We start from the raw sequence: 19,952 nt of genomic DNA on the forward strand, positions 1-19,952 counted from the left end.
CAGTCCCCACCAGTACTGTACCCCAGTGTTATAGTGACACATCAGTCCCCACCAGTACTGTACCCCAGTGTTATAGTGACAAATCAGTCCCCACCAGTACTGTACCCCAGTGTTAGTGACAAATCTGTCCCCACCAGTACTGTACCCCAGTGTTATAGTGACAAATCAGTCCCCACCAGTACTGTACCCCAGTGTTATAGTGACAAATCAGTCCCCACCAGTACTGTACCCCAGTGTTATATTGACAGAACTGTCCCCACCAGTACTGTACCCCAGTGTTTTAGTGACAAATCTGTACCCACCAGTACTGTACCCCAGTGTTATAGTGACAGAACTGTCCCCACCAGTACTGTACCCCAGTGTTATAGTGACAAATCTGTCCCCACCAGTACTGTATCCATGTTATACAGTGACAAATCTGTCCCCACCAGTACTGTACTCCAGTGTTATAGTGACAGAACTGTCCCCACCAGTACTGTACCCCAGTGTTATAGTGACAGAACTGTCCCCACCAGTACTGTACCCCAGTGTTATAGTGACAGAACTGTCCCCACCAGTACTGTACTCCAGTGTTATAGTGACAAATCTGTCCCCACCAGTACTGTACCCCAGTGTTGTAGTGACAAATCTGTCCCCACCAGTACTGTACCCCAGTGTTATAGTGACAAATCTGTCCCCACCAGTACTGTACTCCAGTGTTATAGTGACAAATCTGTCCCCACCAGTACTGTACCCCAGTGTTATAGTGACAAATCTGTCCCCACCAGTACTGTACCCCAGTGTTATAGTGACAAATCTGTCCCCACCAGTACTGTATCCGTGTTATACAGTGACAAATCTGTCCCCACCAGTACTGTACCCCAGTGTTATAGTGACAAATCTGTCCCCACCAGTACTGTACCCCAGTGTTATAGTGACAGATCTGTACCTACCAGTACTGTATCCGTGTTATACAGTGACAAATCTGTCCCCACCAGTACTGTACCCCAGTGTTATAGTGACAGACCTGTCCCCACCAGTACTGTACCCCAGTGTTATAGTGACAGAACTGTCCCCACCAGTACTGTACCCCAGTGTTATAGTGACAAATCAGTCCCCATCAGTACTGTACCCCAGTGTTATAGTGACAAATCTGTCCCCACCAGTACTGTACCCCAGTGTTATAGTGACAAATCAGTCCCCATCAGTACTGTACCCCAGTGTTATAGTGACAAATCAGTCCCCACCAGTACTGTACCCCAGTGTTATATTGACAGAACTGTCCCCACCAGTACTGTACCCCAGTGTTAGTGACAAATCAGTCCCCACCAGTACTGTACCCCAGTGTTATAGTGACACATCAGTCCCCACCAGTACTGTACCCCAGTGTTATAGTGACAAATCTGTCCCCACCAGTACTGTACTCCAGTGTTAGTGACAAATCTGTACCCATCAGTACTGTACTCCAGTGTTATAGTGACAAATCTGTCCCCACCAGTACTGTACTCCAGTGTTAGTGACAAATCAGTCCCCACCAGTACTGTACCCCAGTGTTATATTGACAGAACTGTCCCCACCAGTACTGTACCCCAGTGTTATAGTGACAAATCTGTACCCACCAGTACTGTACCCCAGTGTTATAGTGACAGAACTGTCCCCACCAGTACTGTACCCCAGTGTTATAGTGACAAATCTGTCCCCACCAGTACTGTATCCATGTTATACAGTGACAAATCTGTCCCCACCAGTACTGTACCCCAGTGTTATAGTGACAGAACTGTCCCCACCAGTACTGTACCCCAGTGTTATAGTGACAGAACTGTCCCCACCAGTACTGTACCCCAGTGTTATAGTGACAGAACTGTCCCCACCAGTACTGTACTCCAGTGTTATAGTGACAGAACTGTCCCCACCAGTACTGTACCCCAGTGTTGTAGTGACAAATCTGTCCCCACCAGTACTGTACCCCAGTGTTATAGTGACAAATCTGTCCCCACCAGTACTGTACTCCAGTGTTATAGTGACAAATCTGTCCCCACCAGTACTGTACCCCAGTGTTATAGTGACAAATCTGTCCCCACCAGTACTGTACCCCAGTGTTATAGTGACAAATCTGTACCTACCAGTACTGTATCCGTGTTATACAGTGACAAATCTGTCCCCACCAGTACTGTACCCCAGTGTTATAGTGACAAATCTGTCCCCACCAGTACTGTACCCCAGTGTTATAGTGACAGATCTGTACCTACCAGTACTGTATCCGTGTTATACAGTGACAAATCTGTCCCCACCAGTACTGTACCCCAGTGTTATAGTGACAAATCTGTCTCCACCAGTACTGTACCCCAGTGTTATAGTGACAGATCTGTACCTACCAGTACTGTATCCGTGTTATACAGTGACAAATATGTCCCCACCAGTACTGTACCCCAGTGTTATAGTGACAAATCTGTCCCCACCAGTACTGTACCCCAGTGTTATAGTGACAAATCTGTCCCCACCAGTACTGTACCCCAGTGTTATAGTGACAAATCTGTCCCCACCAGTACTGTATCCGTGTTATACAGTGACAGATCTGTCCCCACCAGTACTGTACCCCAGTGTTATAGTGACAAATCTGTCCCCACCAGTACTGTACCCCAGTGTTATACTGACAGAACTGTCCCCATCAGTACTGTACCCCAGTGTTATAGGACAAACTTGTATCCATCAGTACTGTATCCCAGTGTTGTCGTGACAGACCTGTCCCCACCAGGTGGTTAGGAGCAAAGGAGGACGAAGGGATTGATTAAGAAGGGGAAAATAGAGTACGAGTGTAAGCTTGCAGGGAACATAAAAACTGACTGTACAAGTTTCTATAGGTATGTGAAGAGAAAAAGATTGAAGACAAATGTAGGTCCCTTACAGTCAGAAACAGAGGAATTTATTATGGGGAATAAAGAAATGGCTGACGAACTAAATGCGTACTTTGGTTCTGTCTTCACAAAGGAGGACATAAATATCATATCTGAAAAGTTGGGGAACACAGGGTTTAGTGAGAGGGAGGAACTGAAGGAAATCAGTATTCGTAGAGAAATGGTGTTGGGGAATTTGATGGGATTGAAGGCCAATAAATTCCCAGGGCCTGATAATCCACATCCCAGAGTACTTAAGGAAGTGGCCCTAGAAATAGTGGATGCATTAGTGGTCATCTTCCAAGACTTTATAGACTCTGGAATAGTTCCTACAGATTGGAGGGTAGCTAATGTAACCCCACTATTTGAAAAGGGAGGTCGAGAGAAAAGACGGAATTATAGACCAGTCAGCCTGATGTCGGTAGTGGGGAAAATTCTAGAGCCCATGAGAAAAGATGTAATAGCAGAGCACTTGGAGGACAGTGGTAGAATCGGGCAGAGTCAGCGTGGATTTACAAAAGGGAAATCATGCTTGACAAATCTACGAGAATTCTTCGAGGATGTAACTAGTTGAGTTGATGAGGGGGAGCCAGTGGATGTGGTTTATTTGGACTTTCAGAAGGCTTTCGACAAAGTCCCACATAAGAGATTAGCATGTAAAATTAAAGCGCATGGGATTGGGGGTAGTGTATTGCGATGGATAGAAAATTGGTTGGTAGACAGGAAACAAAGAGTTGGGATTAACGGGTCTTTTTCCAAATGGCAGGCAGTGACTAGTGGGGTACCACAGGGATCGGTGCTAGGACCCCAGATATTCACAATATATATTCATGATTTAGATGAGGGAACTAAATGTAATATCTCCAAATTTGCAGACGACACAAAACTGGTTGGAAGGGTGAGTTGTGAGGAGGATGCAGAGAGGCTTCAGGGTGATTTGGACAAGTTGAGTGAGTGGGCTAATACATGGCAGATGCAGTATAATGTGGATAAATGTGAGGTTATCCACTTTGGTAGCAAAAACAGGAAGGCAGATTATTATCTGAACGGCTGTAAACTGAGAGAGGGAAATATGGAACGAGACCTGGGTGTTCTTGTACACCAGTTGCTGAAGGTAAGCATGCAGGTCAAACAAGTGGTAAAAAAGGAAAATGGTATGTTGGCCTTCATAGCGAGAGGACTGGAGTACAGAAGCAGGGATGTCTTGCTGCAATTATACAGGGCCTTGGTGAGGCCTCACCTGGAATATTGTGCGCAGTTTTGGTCTCCTTATCTGAGGAAGGATGATCTTGCTATGGAGGGAGTGCAGCGAAGGTTTACCAGACTGATTCCTGGGATGGCAGGACTGACGTATGAGAAGAGATTGAGTCGGTTAGGAATATATTCGCTGGAGTTCAGAAGAGTGAGGGGGGATCTCATAGAAACCTATAAAATTCTAACAGGACTTGACAGGGTAGATGCAGGAAGGATGTTCCCAATGGTGGGGGAGTCCAGAAGCAGGGGTCAGTCTAAGGATACGGGGTAAACCTTTCAGGACAGAGATGAGGAGAAATGTCTTCACCCAGAGAGTGGTGAGCCTGTGGAATTCACTATCACAGAAAGCAGTTGAGGCCAAAACATTGTATGTTTTCAAGAAAGAGTTAGATATAGCTCTTGGGCGAAAGGGATCAAAGGATAGGGGGAGAAAGCGGTTACTGAGTTGGATGATTAGCCATGATCATAATGTATGGCACAGCAGGCTCGAAGGGCCGAATGGCCTACTCCTGCTCCCATTTTCTACGCTATACAGTGACTGACCTGTCCCCACCAGTACTGTACCGTGTGTTATTGTGACAGACCTGTCCCCACCAATACTGTACCCGTGTTATACAGGGACAGACCTGTACCCACCAGTACTGTACCCATGTTATACAGTGACTCATCTGTACCACCAGTGCTATTTTCCAGTTTTATACAGTGACAGACCTGTACCCACCAGTACTGTATCTTAGTGTTATACAGTGACAGCCCTAGCTCCAGCAATACTGTACCCCAATGTGGTACAGTGACAGACCTGTCTCGACCAGTACTGTACCCCAGTATTATAGTGACAGACTTGTACCCAGCAGTACTTATACCCCAGCATTATAGTGACAGACCTGTCTCCACCAGTACTGTACCCCAGTATTATAGTGACAGATCTTTACCCATCAGTACTGTACCTGTTATACAGTGACAGACCTGTATCCACCAGTACTGTACCCATGTTATACAGTGACTCATCTGTACCACCAGTGCTACTTTCCAGTTTTATACAGAGAGACCTGTCCCCACCAGTACTGTACCCCAGTGTTATGGAGACAGACCTGTACCCACCTGTACTGTCCCCCAGTATTACATGGACAGACCTATCCCCCACCAGTACTGTACCCCAGTGTTATACAGTGACAGACCTGTCTCCAGCAGTACTGTACCCCAGTGTTATAGTGACAGACTTGTACCCATCAGTACTGTACCCATGTTATACAGTGACTCATCTGTACCACCAGTGCTATTTTCCAGTTTTATACAGTGACAGACTTGTACCCATCAGTACTGTACCCCAGTATTGTATAGTGACAGTCTTGTCTCCACCAGTACTGTACCGCAGTATTGTAGTGACAGATCTGTACCCATCAGTACTGTACCCATGTTATACAGTGACAGACCTGTCTCCACCAGTACTGTACCCGAGATATACAGTGACAGACCTGTCTCCACCAGTACTGTACCCGAGATATACAGTGACAGACCTGTATCCACCAATACTGTACCCGTGTTTTACTGTGACAGATCTGTACCACCAGTACTGTACCCCAGTTTCATATAGTGACAGACCTGGACCCACCAGTACTGTACCCCAGAAAGGTCACAGACCTGAAATGTTAACTCTGTTTCTCTCTCCACAGATACTGCCAGGCCTGCTGAGTATTTGCAGCATTTTATGCTTTTACTTCAGATTTCCAGCATCTGCAGTATTTTGCTTTTGTATTACTGTACCCCAGTGAGAGACCTAAAATAAGCTGCACCACAGGGGTGGTGAACTGTTCCAACGGATATCCCCCCGCCCACTAACAGTGTTCACACTGCCCCTCACCAGCGCTCATGGTCTCACCTCTCAGCCAGCAGCACGCTGACTGCATGCAGGGCCTTACAGTGTAGAATGGGTCCATACTTTGCCATTTCCATTTCAGACAACAATATCTCAATGCAGCGTACTTGTTGTCCCAGCCCTTCAGGTATTGCCATCAACTCCAGTCCACGATGGTTTTCCTGCAGCAACACAATCGCCTCCAACCAGTGTTTCAAGTGCTCCACGCTCAGCTGCTCCTCCAACACCCTCTGTAGGTTGCTCTGCACACACCATTTAAAAAGCAATGACTTTGTCAGTGAACTCTGCTAAATATCACAAACAAAACACCAATTAACAATCTGTACAATGCCTCAAACAAATAATGAGATCAACACAGTGAAGGGCTCATTTTCCTTTAACCTCTGTGCATTGCCAACCTTCTTTTCGTTTTAGTCTCTCCTTTTCATTTGCACACACAGTGTCCCATCCATAGTAAAGGCATCATTGAGAGACAGCATCTTCAGGAACTGTACCCCAGAGAGAGTCAGCACCTTCAGGAACTGTCCCCCAGAGAGAGTCAGTGCCTTCAGGAACTGTACCCCAGAGAGAGTCAGCATCTTCAGGAACTGTACCCCAGAGAGAGTCAGCACCTTCAGGAACTGTACCCCAGAGAGAGTCAGCACCTTCAGGAACTGTCCCCCAGAGAGAGTCAGTGCCTTCAGGAACTGTCCCCCAGAGAGAGTCAGTGCCTTCAGGAACTGGGCCCCAGAGAGAGTCAGCACCTTCAGGAACTGTCCCCCAGAGAGAGTCAGTGCCTTCAGTAACTGTATCCCAGAGAGAGTCAGCACCTTCAGGAACTGTCCCCCAGAGAGAGTCAGCACCTTCAGGAACTGTCCCCCAGAGAGAGTCAGTGCCTTCAGGAACTGTCCCCCAGAGAGAGTCAGCACCTTCAGGAACTGTCCCCCAGAGAGAGTCAGTGCCTTCAGTAACTGTATCCCAGAGAGAGTCAGCACCTTCAGGAACTGTACCCCAGAGAGAGTCAGCACCTTCAGGAACTGTACCCCAGTGAATTATATGCCTCATATGTTAAAGGGGCAACATAAATCTAAGTTGTTTTACTTTAACACCAATTCTGCACAATGTACCATCAGTCGCACTGCACAGACATATTCCCAGTTTGTTACCCCCTACCAACAATAAGAAATTGAATGGCTGCTATACCAGTAGATGTTTCAATATCCAGGGGCCAGCCAGCTCGTCCTTGCAGCCATGGTCCTCTGTGATCCAGGTGAGGACGGCAACACTGACCTCAATGTCATCAGACAACAGGAACTTGCGAATCTGTTCCAGCTGATGAAAGCCTCCTGCTCTCACTGCCTTGGTACACAGGAAGTGAGTAACAGTTCTGCGAAAGATCCCGGAGCCGATCTAGATTAAAAAAACCATCGTAGGTCACGCACATGGGCATCAACAATATGTCAGAACTCACGGAATGTATCAGAACAACGACAGTTCATAGAATGAGTAGATCACCAGAGGCATTGTAATGGGAGGAGTGTTATAACCTGTAATAGTGACGGGTTTCAATGCGAGGGTGAGGGTGCCCGAGGTGGGGGTTTCAATGAGAGAGTGAGGGTGTTGGAGGGACGGGTTTCAATGTGAGGGTGTCGGAGGTGGAGGTTTCAATGAGAGAGTGAGGGTGTCGGTGGGAGGGGTTTCAATGTGGGTGAGGGTGTCGGAGGGAGGGGTTTCAATGTGGGTGAGGGTGTCGGAGGGAGGGGTTTCAATGTGGGTGAGGGTGTCGGAGGGAGGGGTTTCAATGTGGGTGAGGGTGTCGGAGGGAGGGGTTTCAATGTGGGTGAGGGTGTCGGAGGGAGGGGTTTCAATGAGGGTGTCGGAGGGACAGGTTTCAATGTGGGGGTGTCGGAGGGACAGGTTTCAATGTGGGTGAGGGTGTCGGAGGGACGGGTTTCAATGTGAGAGTGAGGGTGTCGGAGGGACGGGTTTCAATGTGAGAGTGAGGGTGTTGGAGGGACGGGTTTCAATGTGAGAGTGAGGGTGTCGGAGGGATGGGTTTCAATGTGAGAGTGAGGGTGTCGGAGGGACGGGTTTCAATGTGAGAGTGAGGGTGTCGGAGGGATGGGTTTCAATGTGAGAGTGAGGGTGTTGGAGGGATGGGTTTCAATGTGAGAGTGAGGGTGTCGGAGGGACGGATTTCAATGGGCTCTTTAATGATGTTTCGCAGATTCTTATAATACTGTTCTCCATTTTCCTTTTGGACACAATTAAAGAATAAATAATTAGTCTACCATCAGCCTGGAGGGTGGGGACTCCAGCTCAGTAAGAAGCACCATCTGGAGGCTGCACAAGAAATCCTGACTGCACAGATTCACCACGAAGGAAACTATCTTCAGGTAGGTAGTGCGTATCAGTAGACAGCGCTGGGTCGGGTAAACCAGCCAAAGCTTCGTTTCCAGACTCATCACCAGGTCCTGCAGCTCCTGGGGAGTGAAGCTGGAGAATAAGAGACAGATTGTATGCACAGGAGACTGGTGCTGTTTAGAAATACTAAGTACACAAACAGTGCAATGCTGAGTTTTAAGTCCAGCGACAGTGGAGAGATGTTTTAAATGCGGAAATGCTCTAGCGGCCTATGGACGATTTCCCAAACAATGTGCCATTTGTTCATAATGTTTGACCACTCAGGAGATGTCTGGTACCAGGAAGTGGTCCAGGAATACTCCCGGGTCACCTAATGTTAAGCTCCTCCATTTGGTGATGTTGCATTAAGTTACACCCAAATGGGGCCAAGGAATCCATTGATATGAATAGACTATAGTTCCAGAACTAACAGTTGTACATGAGGGTACCTGTCAGTTGCTGTATTAAGCTTGGATGTCCTGCCTCCTAATACCAAGAATCCCATGCTAGCCAGTATTGGTCCAGCAGACAGTTCGTGAGTGAAGGCCCTGCAGGACCTGCAGCAGTGGCAGCAAGTGAGTAATCTAGGTGTGTAGAGGTTTCGGTGTACTGGGCTCTGGATGTATCATAGCAACAGGAATAGGCCTCTATCAATCTCAGATTTAAAATTAACAACTGATCTCGCATATAAATGTGAGGCGGCACAGTGGCGCAGTGGTTAGCACCGCAGCCTCACAGGTTCGATTCTGGGTACTGCCTGTATGGAGTTTGCACGTTCTCCCTGTGACCGTGTGGGTTTTCGCCGGGTGCTCTGGTTTCCTCCCACAGCCAAAGTCTTGCAGGTGATAGGTAAATTGGCCATTGTAAATTGCCCCTAGTATAGGTAGGTGATGGGGAATATGGGATTAGTGTAGGATTAGTATAAATGGGTGGTTGTTGGTCGGCACAGACTCGGTGGGCCGAAGGGCCTGTTCCAGTGCTGTATCTCTAAATAAATAAATAGAAGGGTGGTAAGAGGAGCGGTGAGTCTGATTAGGGAACAAAAAGGGGATCTACACATGGAGGAAGAGAGCATGGCTGAGGTACTAAATGAGTACTTTGCATCTGTCTTTACCAAAGAAGATGATGCTGCCAAAAGTCATACTGAAAGAGGAGGTAGTTGAGACACTGGATGTACTTAATATTGATAAGTCACCAGGACTGGATGAGATGCATCCAAGGATACTGCAGGAAGTCGGGGTGAAAACTGCAGAGGCTCTTTCTTAGATACAGGGGTGGTGCCAGAGAACTGAAGAATTGCAAATGTTACCCACACTTGTTCAAAAAAGGATGTAAAGATAACCACAGCAACTACAGGCCAGTCAGTTTAACCTCAGTAGTAGGAAAGCTTTTAGAAATGATAAATCGGGACAAAATTATCTGTCACTTGAACAACTGTAGATAAATTAAGAAAAGCTAACAAATCGCATTTCACGAACTTGATAACTGCAAATTTAGAAATTGTGCTCTGGACATCCATCATTTATACAGATCAAGAAAAGCAGCCGTCCTAATACTCACCACTGCGGAACCCACTATAAAACTTCCTTCAGTCCAAAAAAACAATCGTTCACCACGACTCTGTTTCCTGCCATTCAGCCAATTTCATAGAAACATAGAAAAATAGGAGCAGGAGTAGGCCATTCGGCCCTTTGAGCCTGCTCTGCTATGATCATGGCTGATCATCCAAACTCAGGAAACTGTTCCCGCTTTCTCCCCGTATCCCTTGATCCCATTATTCCTAAGAACTATATCTAATTCTTTCTTGAATATATTTAATGATTTGGCCTCAACTACTTTCTGCGGTGGAGAATTCCACAGATTCACCACTCTCTGGGTGAAGAAATCCCTCCTCATCTCAGTCCTAAATGGCTTACCCCTTATCCTTAGACTGTGTCACCTGGTCCTGGACTCCCCCACCATCAGGAACATCCTTCTTGCATCTAGTCTGTCCAGTCCTGTTAGAATTGGGCGGCGCAGTGGTTAGCACCGCAGCCTCACAGCTCCAACGACCTGGGTTCAGTTCTGGGTACTGCCTGTGCGGAGTTTGCAAATTCTCCCTGTGACCGCATGGGTTTCTTCAGGGTGCCCCGGTTTCCTCCCACAGCCAAAGACTTGCAGGTTGATAGGTAAATTGGCCATTATAAATTGTCCCTAGTATAGATAGGTGGTAGGAGAATTGAGGGAAGGTGGGGATGTGGTAGGGAATATGGGATCAATGTAGGATTAGTATAAATGGGTGGTTGATGGTCAGCATAGACTCGGTGGGCCGAAGGGCCTGTTTCAGTGCTGTATCACTCTATGACTCTAATTTTGTAGGTTTCTATGAGATCCCGTCTCATTCTTCTAAACTCTAGCGAATACAAGCCTAATTGACACAATCTCTCTTCATAAGTCAGTCCTGCCAACCCAGGAATCAGTCTGGTAAACCTTCACTGCACTCCCTCCATAGCAAGAACATCCTTCCTCAGATAAGGAGACCAAAACTGCACACAATACTCCAGATATGGTCTCACCAAGGCCTTGTATAATTGCAGCAAGACATCCTTGCTGCTGTATTTTTTTAATTTTATTTTATGTAGAGATACAGCACTGAAACAGTCCCTTCGGCCCACCGAGTCTGTGCCGACTGTGCCGACCATCAACCACCCATTTATACTAATCCTACATGAATCCCATTACCCTCTCACATCCCCACAATTGACCTATACTAGGGTCAATTTATAATGGCCAAGGGCGGCACAGTGGTTAGTACCACAGCCTCACAGCTCCAGGGACCCGGGTTCAATTCTGGGTACTGTCTGTGTGGAGTTTGCAAGTTCTCCCTGTGTCTGCGTGGGTTTCCTCCGGGTGCTCCGGTTTCCTCCCACAGCCAAAAGACTTGCAGCTTGATAGGTAAATTGGCCATTATAAATTGCCCTTAGTGTAGGTAGGTGGTAGGGCATATGGCATTATTGTGGGGTTAGCATAGATGGGTGGTTGTTGGTCGGCACAGACTCGGTGGGCCGAAGGGACTGTTTCAGTGCTGTATCTCTGAATAAAATAAATAAAAATAAAAAGATTATGTGGGACTTTATCAAAAGCCTTCTGAAAGTCCAAATACACCACATCCACTGGTTCGCCATTATCTATTCTACTAGTTACATCCTCAAAAAATTCCAGTAGATTTGTCAAGCATGATTTCCCTTTTGTAAATCCATGTTGACTTTGTCCGATCCCCTCATTGTTTTCCAAGCACTCTGCTATTACATCTTTTATAATGGACTCCAGCATTTTCCCCACTACTGATATCAGGCTAACCGGTCTATAATTCCCTGTTTTTTCTCTACCTTTTTGAAATAGCGGGGGTTACATTAGCCACCTCCAATCTCTTGGAACTGTTCCAGAGTCTATAGAATTTTGAAAAATTACCATCTACTATTTCTCGGGCCACTTCCTTAAGTACTCTGGGATGTAAGTTATCAGGCCCTGAGGATTTATCGGCCTTCAATCCCATTAATTTCCCTACTAATACTCACGAGTTGGCTATGATAGATAGGGGAATGCTACTTAAAGGGTTGACAGTGGATAGGCAATGGCTAGCATTTAAAGAGCGCATGGATGAATTGCAACAATTGTTTATTCCTGTCTGGTGCAAAAATAAAACACTAAGTGTGGCTCACTGGACCCTATGTTCCTCCTTCTCACTAGACCCTATGTTCCCCAACATTTCCGGGAGGTAATTTGTTTCCTCCTTTGTGAAGACAGAACCAAAGTATGTATTTAATTGGTCTGCCATTTCTTAGTTTCCCATTATAAATTCCCCCGTTTCTGACTGCAAGGGACCCACATTTGTCTTCAATAATCTTTTTCTTTTCATATATCTGCAGAAGATTTTACAGTCAGTTGTTATGTTCTCTGCAAGCTTACTCTCATACTCTATTTTCCCCTTCTTAATCAATACCTTTGTCCTCCTGTGCTGAATTCTAAGCTGCTCCCAATCCTCAGGTTTGCTGCTTGTTCTGGCCATTTTATATTTCTTCTCCTTGGATCTAATACTATCCCTAATTTCTCTTGTAAACCACGGTTGAGCCACCCTTCCTGTTTTATTTTTGCGCCAGACAGGAATGAACAATTGTTGTAATTCATCCAAGCACCCTTTAAATGCTAGCCATTGCCTATCCACTGTCAACCATTTAAGTAACGTTCCCCAATCTATCATAGCCAACTCATGCCTCATACCTTCATAGCTTCCTTTATTTAGATTCAGGACCGTAGTCTCAGAATCACCTCTCTCACTCTCCATCTTAATTAGAATTCTATCATGTTATGGTCGCTCTTCCCCAAGGGACCCCGCACAATAAGACTGTCAACTAATCCTTTCTCATTACACAATACTTAGTCTAGGATGGCCTGTTCTCTAGTTGGTTCCTTAACGTCTTGGTCCAAAAAACCATCACATCTGCCCTCCAGGAATTCCTCCTCTACAGTATTATTGCTAATTTGGTTTCCCCAATCTATATGTAGATTAAATCACCCATAATTACAGTTGCACCCTTATTACATGCGCCTCTAATTTCCTGTTTAATGCCCTCCTCTACATCACCACTGCTTTTTGAGAGTCTATAGACAACCCCCACCAACGTTTTCTGCCCCTTGGTGTTTCTTAGCTCCACCCATGCAGATTCCACATCAGGATTCTCTGAGCTAATATCCTTCCTCACGATTGTATCGATTTCCTCTTTTACTAACGCTACTCCACCTCCTTTCCCTTTTTGCCTGTCATTCTAAATATTGAATACCTTTGGATGTTCAGTTCCCATCCTTGGTCACCCTGCAGCCATGTCTCCGTAATTGTATCCATTAACATCTGTTTGCGTGGTTAATTTGTCTACCTTATTGCGAATACTCCGTACATTGAGATACAATGCCTTTAGGCTTGTCTTTTTAACATTCTTAGTCATCGTAGCATTATTTCGCACTATGGCCCTATTTGTTTCTTGCCCTTGATTTCTATGCCTTCCACATTAGTCTTTTTGTTTCCTGTCTTTCGTTTCTATCCTCGTTTCCTCCTCCTCAGTCTCCCCGCTCAGGTTCTCATCCCCCTGCCATTCTAGTTTAAATCCTTCCCAACATAGTAGCAAATGCCCCTGCGAGAACATCGGTTCCAGTCCTGCCTGTGTGTAAACCCGTCCAGCTTCTACAGGTCCCACCTTCCCCAGAACCGGTCCCGATGTCCCAGGAATCTAAATCCCTCCATCCTGCACCATTTCTCCTGCCACTCATTCATAGAAACATAGAAAATAGGAGCAGGAGTAGGCCATTCGGCCCTTCGATCCTGCTCCGCCATTCATTATGATCATGGCTGATCATCCAACTCAGTAACCTGTTCCCGCTTTCCCCCCATATCCTTTGATCCTTTTCACCCCAAGAGCCATATCTAACTCCTTCTTGAAAACAGACAATGTTTTGACCTCAACTGCCTTTCTGTGGTAGCGAATTCCACAGGCTCACCACTCTCTGGGTGAAGACATTTCTCCTCATCTCAGTCCTGAAAGGTTTACCCCGTATCCTTAGACTATGACCCTGGTTCTGGACTCCCCCACCATCGGGAACATCCTTCCTGCATCTACCCTGTCAAGTCCTGTTAGAATTTTATAGGTTTCTATGAGATCCCTCCTCACTCTTCTGAACTCCAGCGAATATAATCCTAACTGACTCAATCTCTCCTCATACGTCAGTCCCGCCATCCCAGGAATCAGTCTGAAACAAAAACAAGAAATGCTGGAATCACTCAGCAGGTCTGGCAGCATCTGCGGAAAGAGAAGCAGAGTTAACGTTTCGGGTCAGTGACCCTTCTTCGGTCACTGGTCAGTCTGGTAAACCTTCACTGCACTCCCTCGATAGCAAGAACATCCTTCCTCAGATAAGGAGACCAAAACACAATATTCCAGGTGTGGCCTCATCAAGGCCCTGTATAATTGCAGCAAGACATCCTGGTTATAACATTTAACATTATTTTTTTAACTTTATAATATTCATCTGGTCTATTCTCCTGTTCCTATACTCACTAACGCGTGGTACAGGAAGTAATCCTGAGTACTACCTTTCAGGTCCTGCCTTTTAATTTAGCTCCTAACTTCTTAAATTCAACTTGCAGGACCTCATCCCTTTTTCTACCTATGTCGTTGGTACAGACATGTACCATGACCACTGGCTGTTCACCCTCCCACTTCAGAATGTCCAGCAGCCGCTCTGAGACATCCTTGACCCTAGCACCAGGGAGGCGACATACTATCCTGGAACCGCATTTGCGGCCACAGAAACGCCTGTCTCTTCCCCTTACAATTGAATCTCCTATCACTATGGTTCTCCCAGTCTTTCCCCCCCTCCCCCAATGCTGTGCAGCAGAGCCATCCGTGGTGCCACGAACTTGGCTGCTGCTGCTGCCCCTTGGGAGACCGTCCCCTCCAACAGTATCGAAAGCGGTATATCTGTTTGAGAGGGTGATGGCCACAGGGGACTCCTGTACTACCTGCCTGTGCCTACTACTCTATTTGGTGGTCACTCATCCCTTTTCTGCCTGTGCAGCCATTACCTGCGGTGTGACCACCTCACTAAATGTGCTACGACGTCCTCAACATCGCAGATGCTCCACAGTGAATCCACCCGCAACTCCAGCTCCGTAATGCGGGTATCCAGTGGCAGATGGATACACTTCCTGCACACATGGTCGTCAGGGACACTGGAAGCGTCCCTGATTTCGCACTTAGCGCAGGAGGAGCATATCACGGGACTGAGCTCTCCTGCCATGACTTACCTTTAGATTAATTAGTTATTCCCTTTAAAAAAACTAAGTACACTAGGAGCCTTGTTCTACTCCAAACACAACCCACTACAATCTAAAGTCCTGAATAAATTACACTAAAAAAAAAACACACTTTAGTAGTACTAACCTTATAAGGTAGGTTTAAAAAAAAACTTTCCCCTATTTACAGGAACTAACAGCTGTTACTTACCCAGCCAATCACCATGCAGCTTTCCTGTGATGACACTGTTGACCTTTCTCCAAACTCCGGCAAGCCTGGACTGCTCTCTGCTCCCGGAAGGTAAGTGACGGGGCCTCGATCCTCGGGCTCAATTTATCCTCTTCTCTTGCTCGGCTCACAGAAGGTACCCATGCTATACTATTCCTTTTATTCCATGGGTTTTAACTTTATTGACAAGCCTGTTGTGTGGCACTTTATCAAATGCCTTTTGGAAGTCCGTGTACACCTCATCAACTGCATTACCCTCATCAACCCTCTCTGTTACATCATCAAAAAATTCAATCATGTTAGTTAAACACAATTCGCTTTAACAAATCTGTGCTGGCTTTCCTTAATGAACCCACATTTGTCCAAGTAACTGTTAATTTTGTCAGGATTATCATTTCTAAAAGCTTTCCCATCACTGAGGTTAAACTGAATGGCCTGCAGTTGCTGGGCTTATCCTTACACCCTTTTTTGAACAAGGGTGGAACATTTGCAATTTTCCAGTCCTTTGGCACCACCTCTGTATTTAAGGAGTATTGGACGATTGTGGCCAGTGCCTCCACAATTTCCACCCTTACTTTCCTCAGTATCCTCGGATACATCTCATCCTGTCCTGGAGACTAATCAACTTTAAGTACAAACAGCCTTTCTAATACCTGCTCTTCATCAATTTTTAGCTCAGTGTCTCAAAAAGCTGCTTTTTCACTATGTCTTTGATAGTATCTTATTCCTTGGTAAAGACAGATGCAAAGTACTCATTTAGTACCTCAGCCATGCTCTCTGCCTCCATTTTAAATCCCCTTTTTGGTTCCCAATTGGCACACCCTTCTTTTTATGACCCTTTCATGATTTTCACCTTTGAAGACTTTTGGATTCCATTTTATATTAGCTGCCAGTCTCTTCTTATACTCTCCCGTTGCTTCTTTTTCATTTTCACTTCCTTCTGAACTTTCTATATTCAGTCTTGTTCTCACTTGTATTATCAATCTGACATATGTCATAGGTACCATTTTTCTGCTTCATCTTATTCTTTATCTCTTCCATCATCCAGCGAGCTCTGGCTTTGTTTGCCCTAGACTTCCCCTTTGTGGGAATGTACCTGGACTGTACCTGAACCTCTCCTCTTTAAAGGCAGCCCATTGTTCCATTACAATTTTGCCTGCCAATCTTTGATTCCAATTTCCTGGACCAGATCTGTTCTTACCCCACTGAAATTGGCTCTCCCCCATTAATTATTTTTACTCTGGATTGCTCCATGTCCTTTTCCATAGCTAACCTAAACTTTATGATACAATGATCATTATTTCCTAAATGATCCCCTACTTACACTTGATCCACTTGACCTACCTCATTCCTCAGAATCAGGTCTAGCAATGCCTCCATCCTCATTTGGTTGGACACATACTGATGTAGAAAAGTCTCCTGAACACCCTTCAGAGATTCTTCCCCCTCTCTGCCCTTTACACTATAACTATCCCAGTCTATATTAGGATAATTAAAAGCCTCTCATTATAACTACTCTATAGTTTTTGTACCTCTCTGTAATTTCATTGCAAATTTGTTCCTTTCCCACTAGTCAGTGGCTTACAGAATACACCCAGTAGTGAAATAGTAACTCTATTGATTCTTAGCTCTAACCACACATTTTCTGTCCTTGGCCCCTCCAGGAAAATCTCTCTATCCAGCACCTTCTTAATCAAAACTTCCTCCTTTCATTCCTTCCCTATTTTTCCTGAACATCTTGTATCCAGAAATATTTAATGGGCAGTCCTGCCCTATTTTGTGCCAGGTCTCCATTAGCGCCACAACATCATAGTCACATGAGGCTGTTTACGCCTGCAGTTCATCACACTCCATGCATTCGCATACAAGCACAGGAAACCTAATTTAGACCTTGTTACACTCCCTCTTACTCTGACTCCACCTTATACTTTACAGTTCCTTACTCTAGTGCTATCAGTCTCTCCCAATCCTTTGTGCACCTTGTTTATCCTTTCCAATGTTACATCCTCGTTCCCTACTCCCTGCCAAGTTAGTTTAAACCTTCTCCAATAACTAGCAAACCACCCCATCAGGGCACAGATCCCGGCTCTGTTCAGGTGCAACCTGTCCGCTCTTTACAGGTCCCACCTCTCCCAGAACCAGTCCCATTGCTCCAGGAATCGAAAGGCCTTCCTTCTGCACCATCTCTCCAGCCACTCTTCGGCTCTATCCTCCTATTTCTATACTCACTAGCATAAGGCACCAGGAATAGTCCGGAGATTACTAACTTTGAGTTCCCACTTTTTAGTCTCCTTCCTAGTTCCCTAAAATCTGTCTGATGGACCTCATTCCTCTTTCTATCTATTCTATCATTAGTACCGATGTGGACCACGACCACTGACTGTTCACCCTCCCCTCTCAGACTGCTCTGCAGCTGCTCAATGACAGTCTTGACCTTGGCACCAGGGAGGCAACATACCATCTTGGATTCACATCTGCTGCTGCAGAAACATTTGTCTCTTCCCTTAACTATTGAATCCCTGTACACTACACTTCCCATAGTCCTCTTGCCCTTCCCTGTGCAGCTTAGCCAACTAGGGATTGGACTATTTTAGATTTATTATCTGATGAGAAAGGGTTAATTAATAATAGTCATAGTCATACTGCACAGAAACAGGCCCTTTGGCCCATCATGTCTGTGCCGGCCATCAAGCAACTACCTATTCTAATCCCATTTTCTAGCACTTGGCCCGTAGCCTTGTATGCTATGGCGTTTCAAGTGCTCATCTAAATGCTGTGATGGTTCCTGCCTCCACCACCTCTTCAGGCAGAGCGTTCCAGATTCCAACCACTCTCTGGGTGACATTTTTTTCCCTCAATTCCCCTCTAAACCTCCTGCCCCTTACTTAAATCTATGCCCCCTGGTTATTGACACCTCCGCGAAGGGAAAAAGTTTCTTCCTATCTAATCTATCAATGCCCGTCATAATCTTATACACCTCAATCATGTCCCCCCTCAGCCTTCTCTGTTCCAAGGAAAACAACCATAGCCTTTTCAGTCTCTCTTCATAGCTGAAATGCTCCAGCCCAGGCAACATCCTGGTGAATCTCCTCTGCACCCTCTCAAGTGCAATCACATCCTTCCTATAGTGTGGTGCCCAGAACTGTACACAGTACTCCAGCTGTGGCCTAACTAGCATTTTGTACAGCTCCATCATAACCTCCCTGCTCTTATATTCTATGCCTCGGCTAATAAAGGCAAGTATCCCATATGCCTTCCTAACCACCTTATCTACCTGTTCTGCTGCCTTCAGTGATCTATGGACAAGTACACCAAGGTCCCTCTGACCTTCTGTACTTCCTATGGTCCTACCAACCATTGTATATTCCCTTGCCTTGTTAGTCCTCCCAAAATGCATCACCTCACACTTCTTAACTTGCTGAAAAGGTGCCTTTGGGAAATAGTGACCATAATATGATACAATTTTACATTAAGTCTGAAAGTGACATAGTTCATTCTGAAACTAGAGTCTTAAATCTGAACAAAGGAAACTATGAAGGTATGAGGGGCAAGTTGGCTGTGGTGGATTGGAAAAATACATTAAAAGATTTGACGGTAGACAGGCAATGGCTAGTATTTAAAGAAGTATTACATGGCCTACAATAAATATACAGTCCTCAAGGACACAAAGATGCAACAGGAAAGATGAATCAACCATGGCTAATAAGGTTGCCAAACAAGTGGCAAGCCCGAGAATTGGGAGTAATTTAGAATCCAGCAAAGGATGACCAAAAACTGAAAGAAAAAGAGAATATGAATGCAAGCTAGCGGGAAACACAAAGGAAGACTGTAAAAACTTCTTTATGTATGTGAAAAGGAAAAGATTAGCAAGGACAAATGTGGGTCCATTACAGGCAGAGACAGGAGAATTTATAATGGAGAATAGGGAAATGGCGGAGAAACTAACATTTACTTTGTGCCTGTCTTCACGGAGAAAGATACAGAAAAATCCCCCAGAAATACTAGGGAACCAAAGGACTTGTGAAAGTGAGGAACTGAAAGAAATTACTATGAATAAAAAGGTAGTACTCAGAAAAATTAACTGGACTGAAGGTTGATAAATCCCCTGGACCAGATGAGTTACATCCCAGAGTGTTGGAGGTGGCGAGAGATAGTGGATGCATTGGTGGTTATCTTTCAAAATTCTAAAGATTCTGGAAAGGTTCTCGCAGACTGGAAAGTAGCAAATGCAACCCCACTATGAAAGAAAAGAGGGAAGAGAGAAAATGGGGAACTACAGACCTGTTAGTTTGACGTCAGTAGTAGGGAAAATTTTATAATCTATTATAAAGGATGTGATAACTAGACACTTAGAGAATAATATGATTGGGCAGAGTCAACATGGATTTGTGAAAGGGAAATCCTGTTTGACAAACCTGTTGGAATTTTTTGAGGATATTACTTGCAGCATAGATAAAGGAGAACCTAGATAAAGGATGTAGTGCATTTGGATTTTCAGAAGGTTTTTGATAA

At 45.4% G+C, this 19,952-nt stretch overlaps 1 protein-coding gene across 6 annotated transcripts in view; it reads right to left on the reverse strand.

Moving 5' to 3' along the window:
• Window positions 1-19,952, reverse strand: part of si:ch211-225b11.4 (tRNA (32-2'-O)-methyltransferase regulator THADA) — a 286,781-nt gene that overhangs the window by 63,655 nt on the left and 203,174 nt on the right. For all 6 annotated transcript variants that reach the window (XM_068055469.1, XM_068055472.1, XM_068055471.1 and 3 more), the window contains 3 exons: window positions 8,274-8,478; window positions 7,186-7,392; window positions 6,007-6,245 (listed from right to left, as the gene is read on the reverse strand). In XM_068055469.1, coding sequence (XP_067911570.1) covers window positions 6,007-6,245; window positions 7,186-7,392; window positions 8,274-8,478 — 651 coding nt within the window. The remainder of the gene's footprint in view (window positions 1-6,006; window positions 6,246-7,185; window positions 7,393-8,273; window positions 8,479-19,952) is intronic.

The sequence above is a fragment of the Heterodontus francisci genome, chromosome 23 (assembly GCF_036365525.1).
Source record: "Heterodontus francisci isolate sHetFra1 chromosome 23, sHetFra1.hap1, whole genome shotgun sequence".
Lineage (NCBI taxonomy): Eukaryota > Metazoa > Chordata > Chondrichthyes > Heterodontiformes > Heterodontidae > Heterodontus > Heterodontus francisci.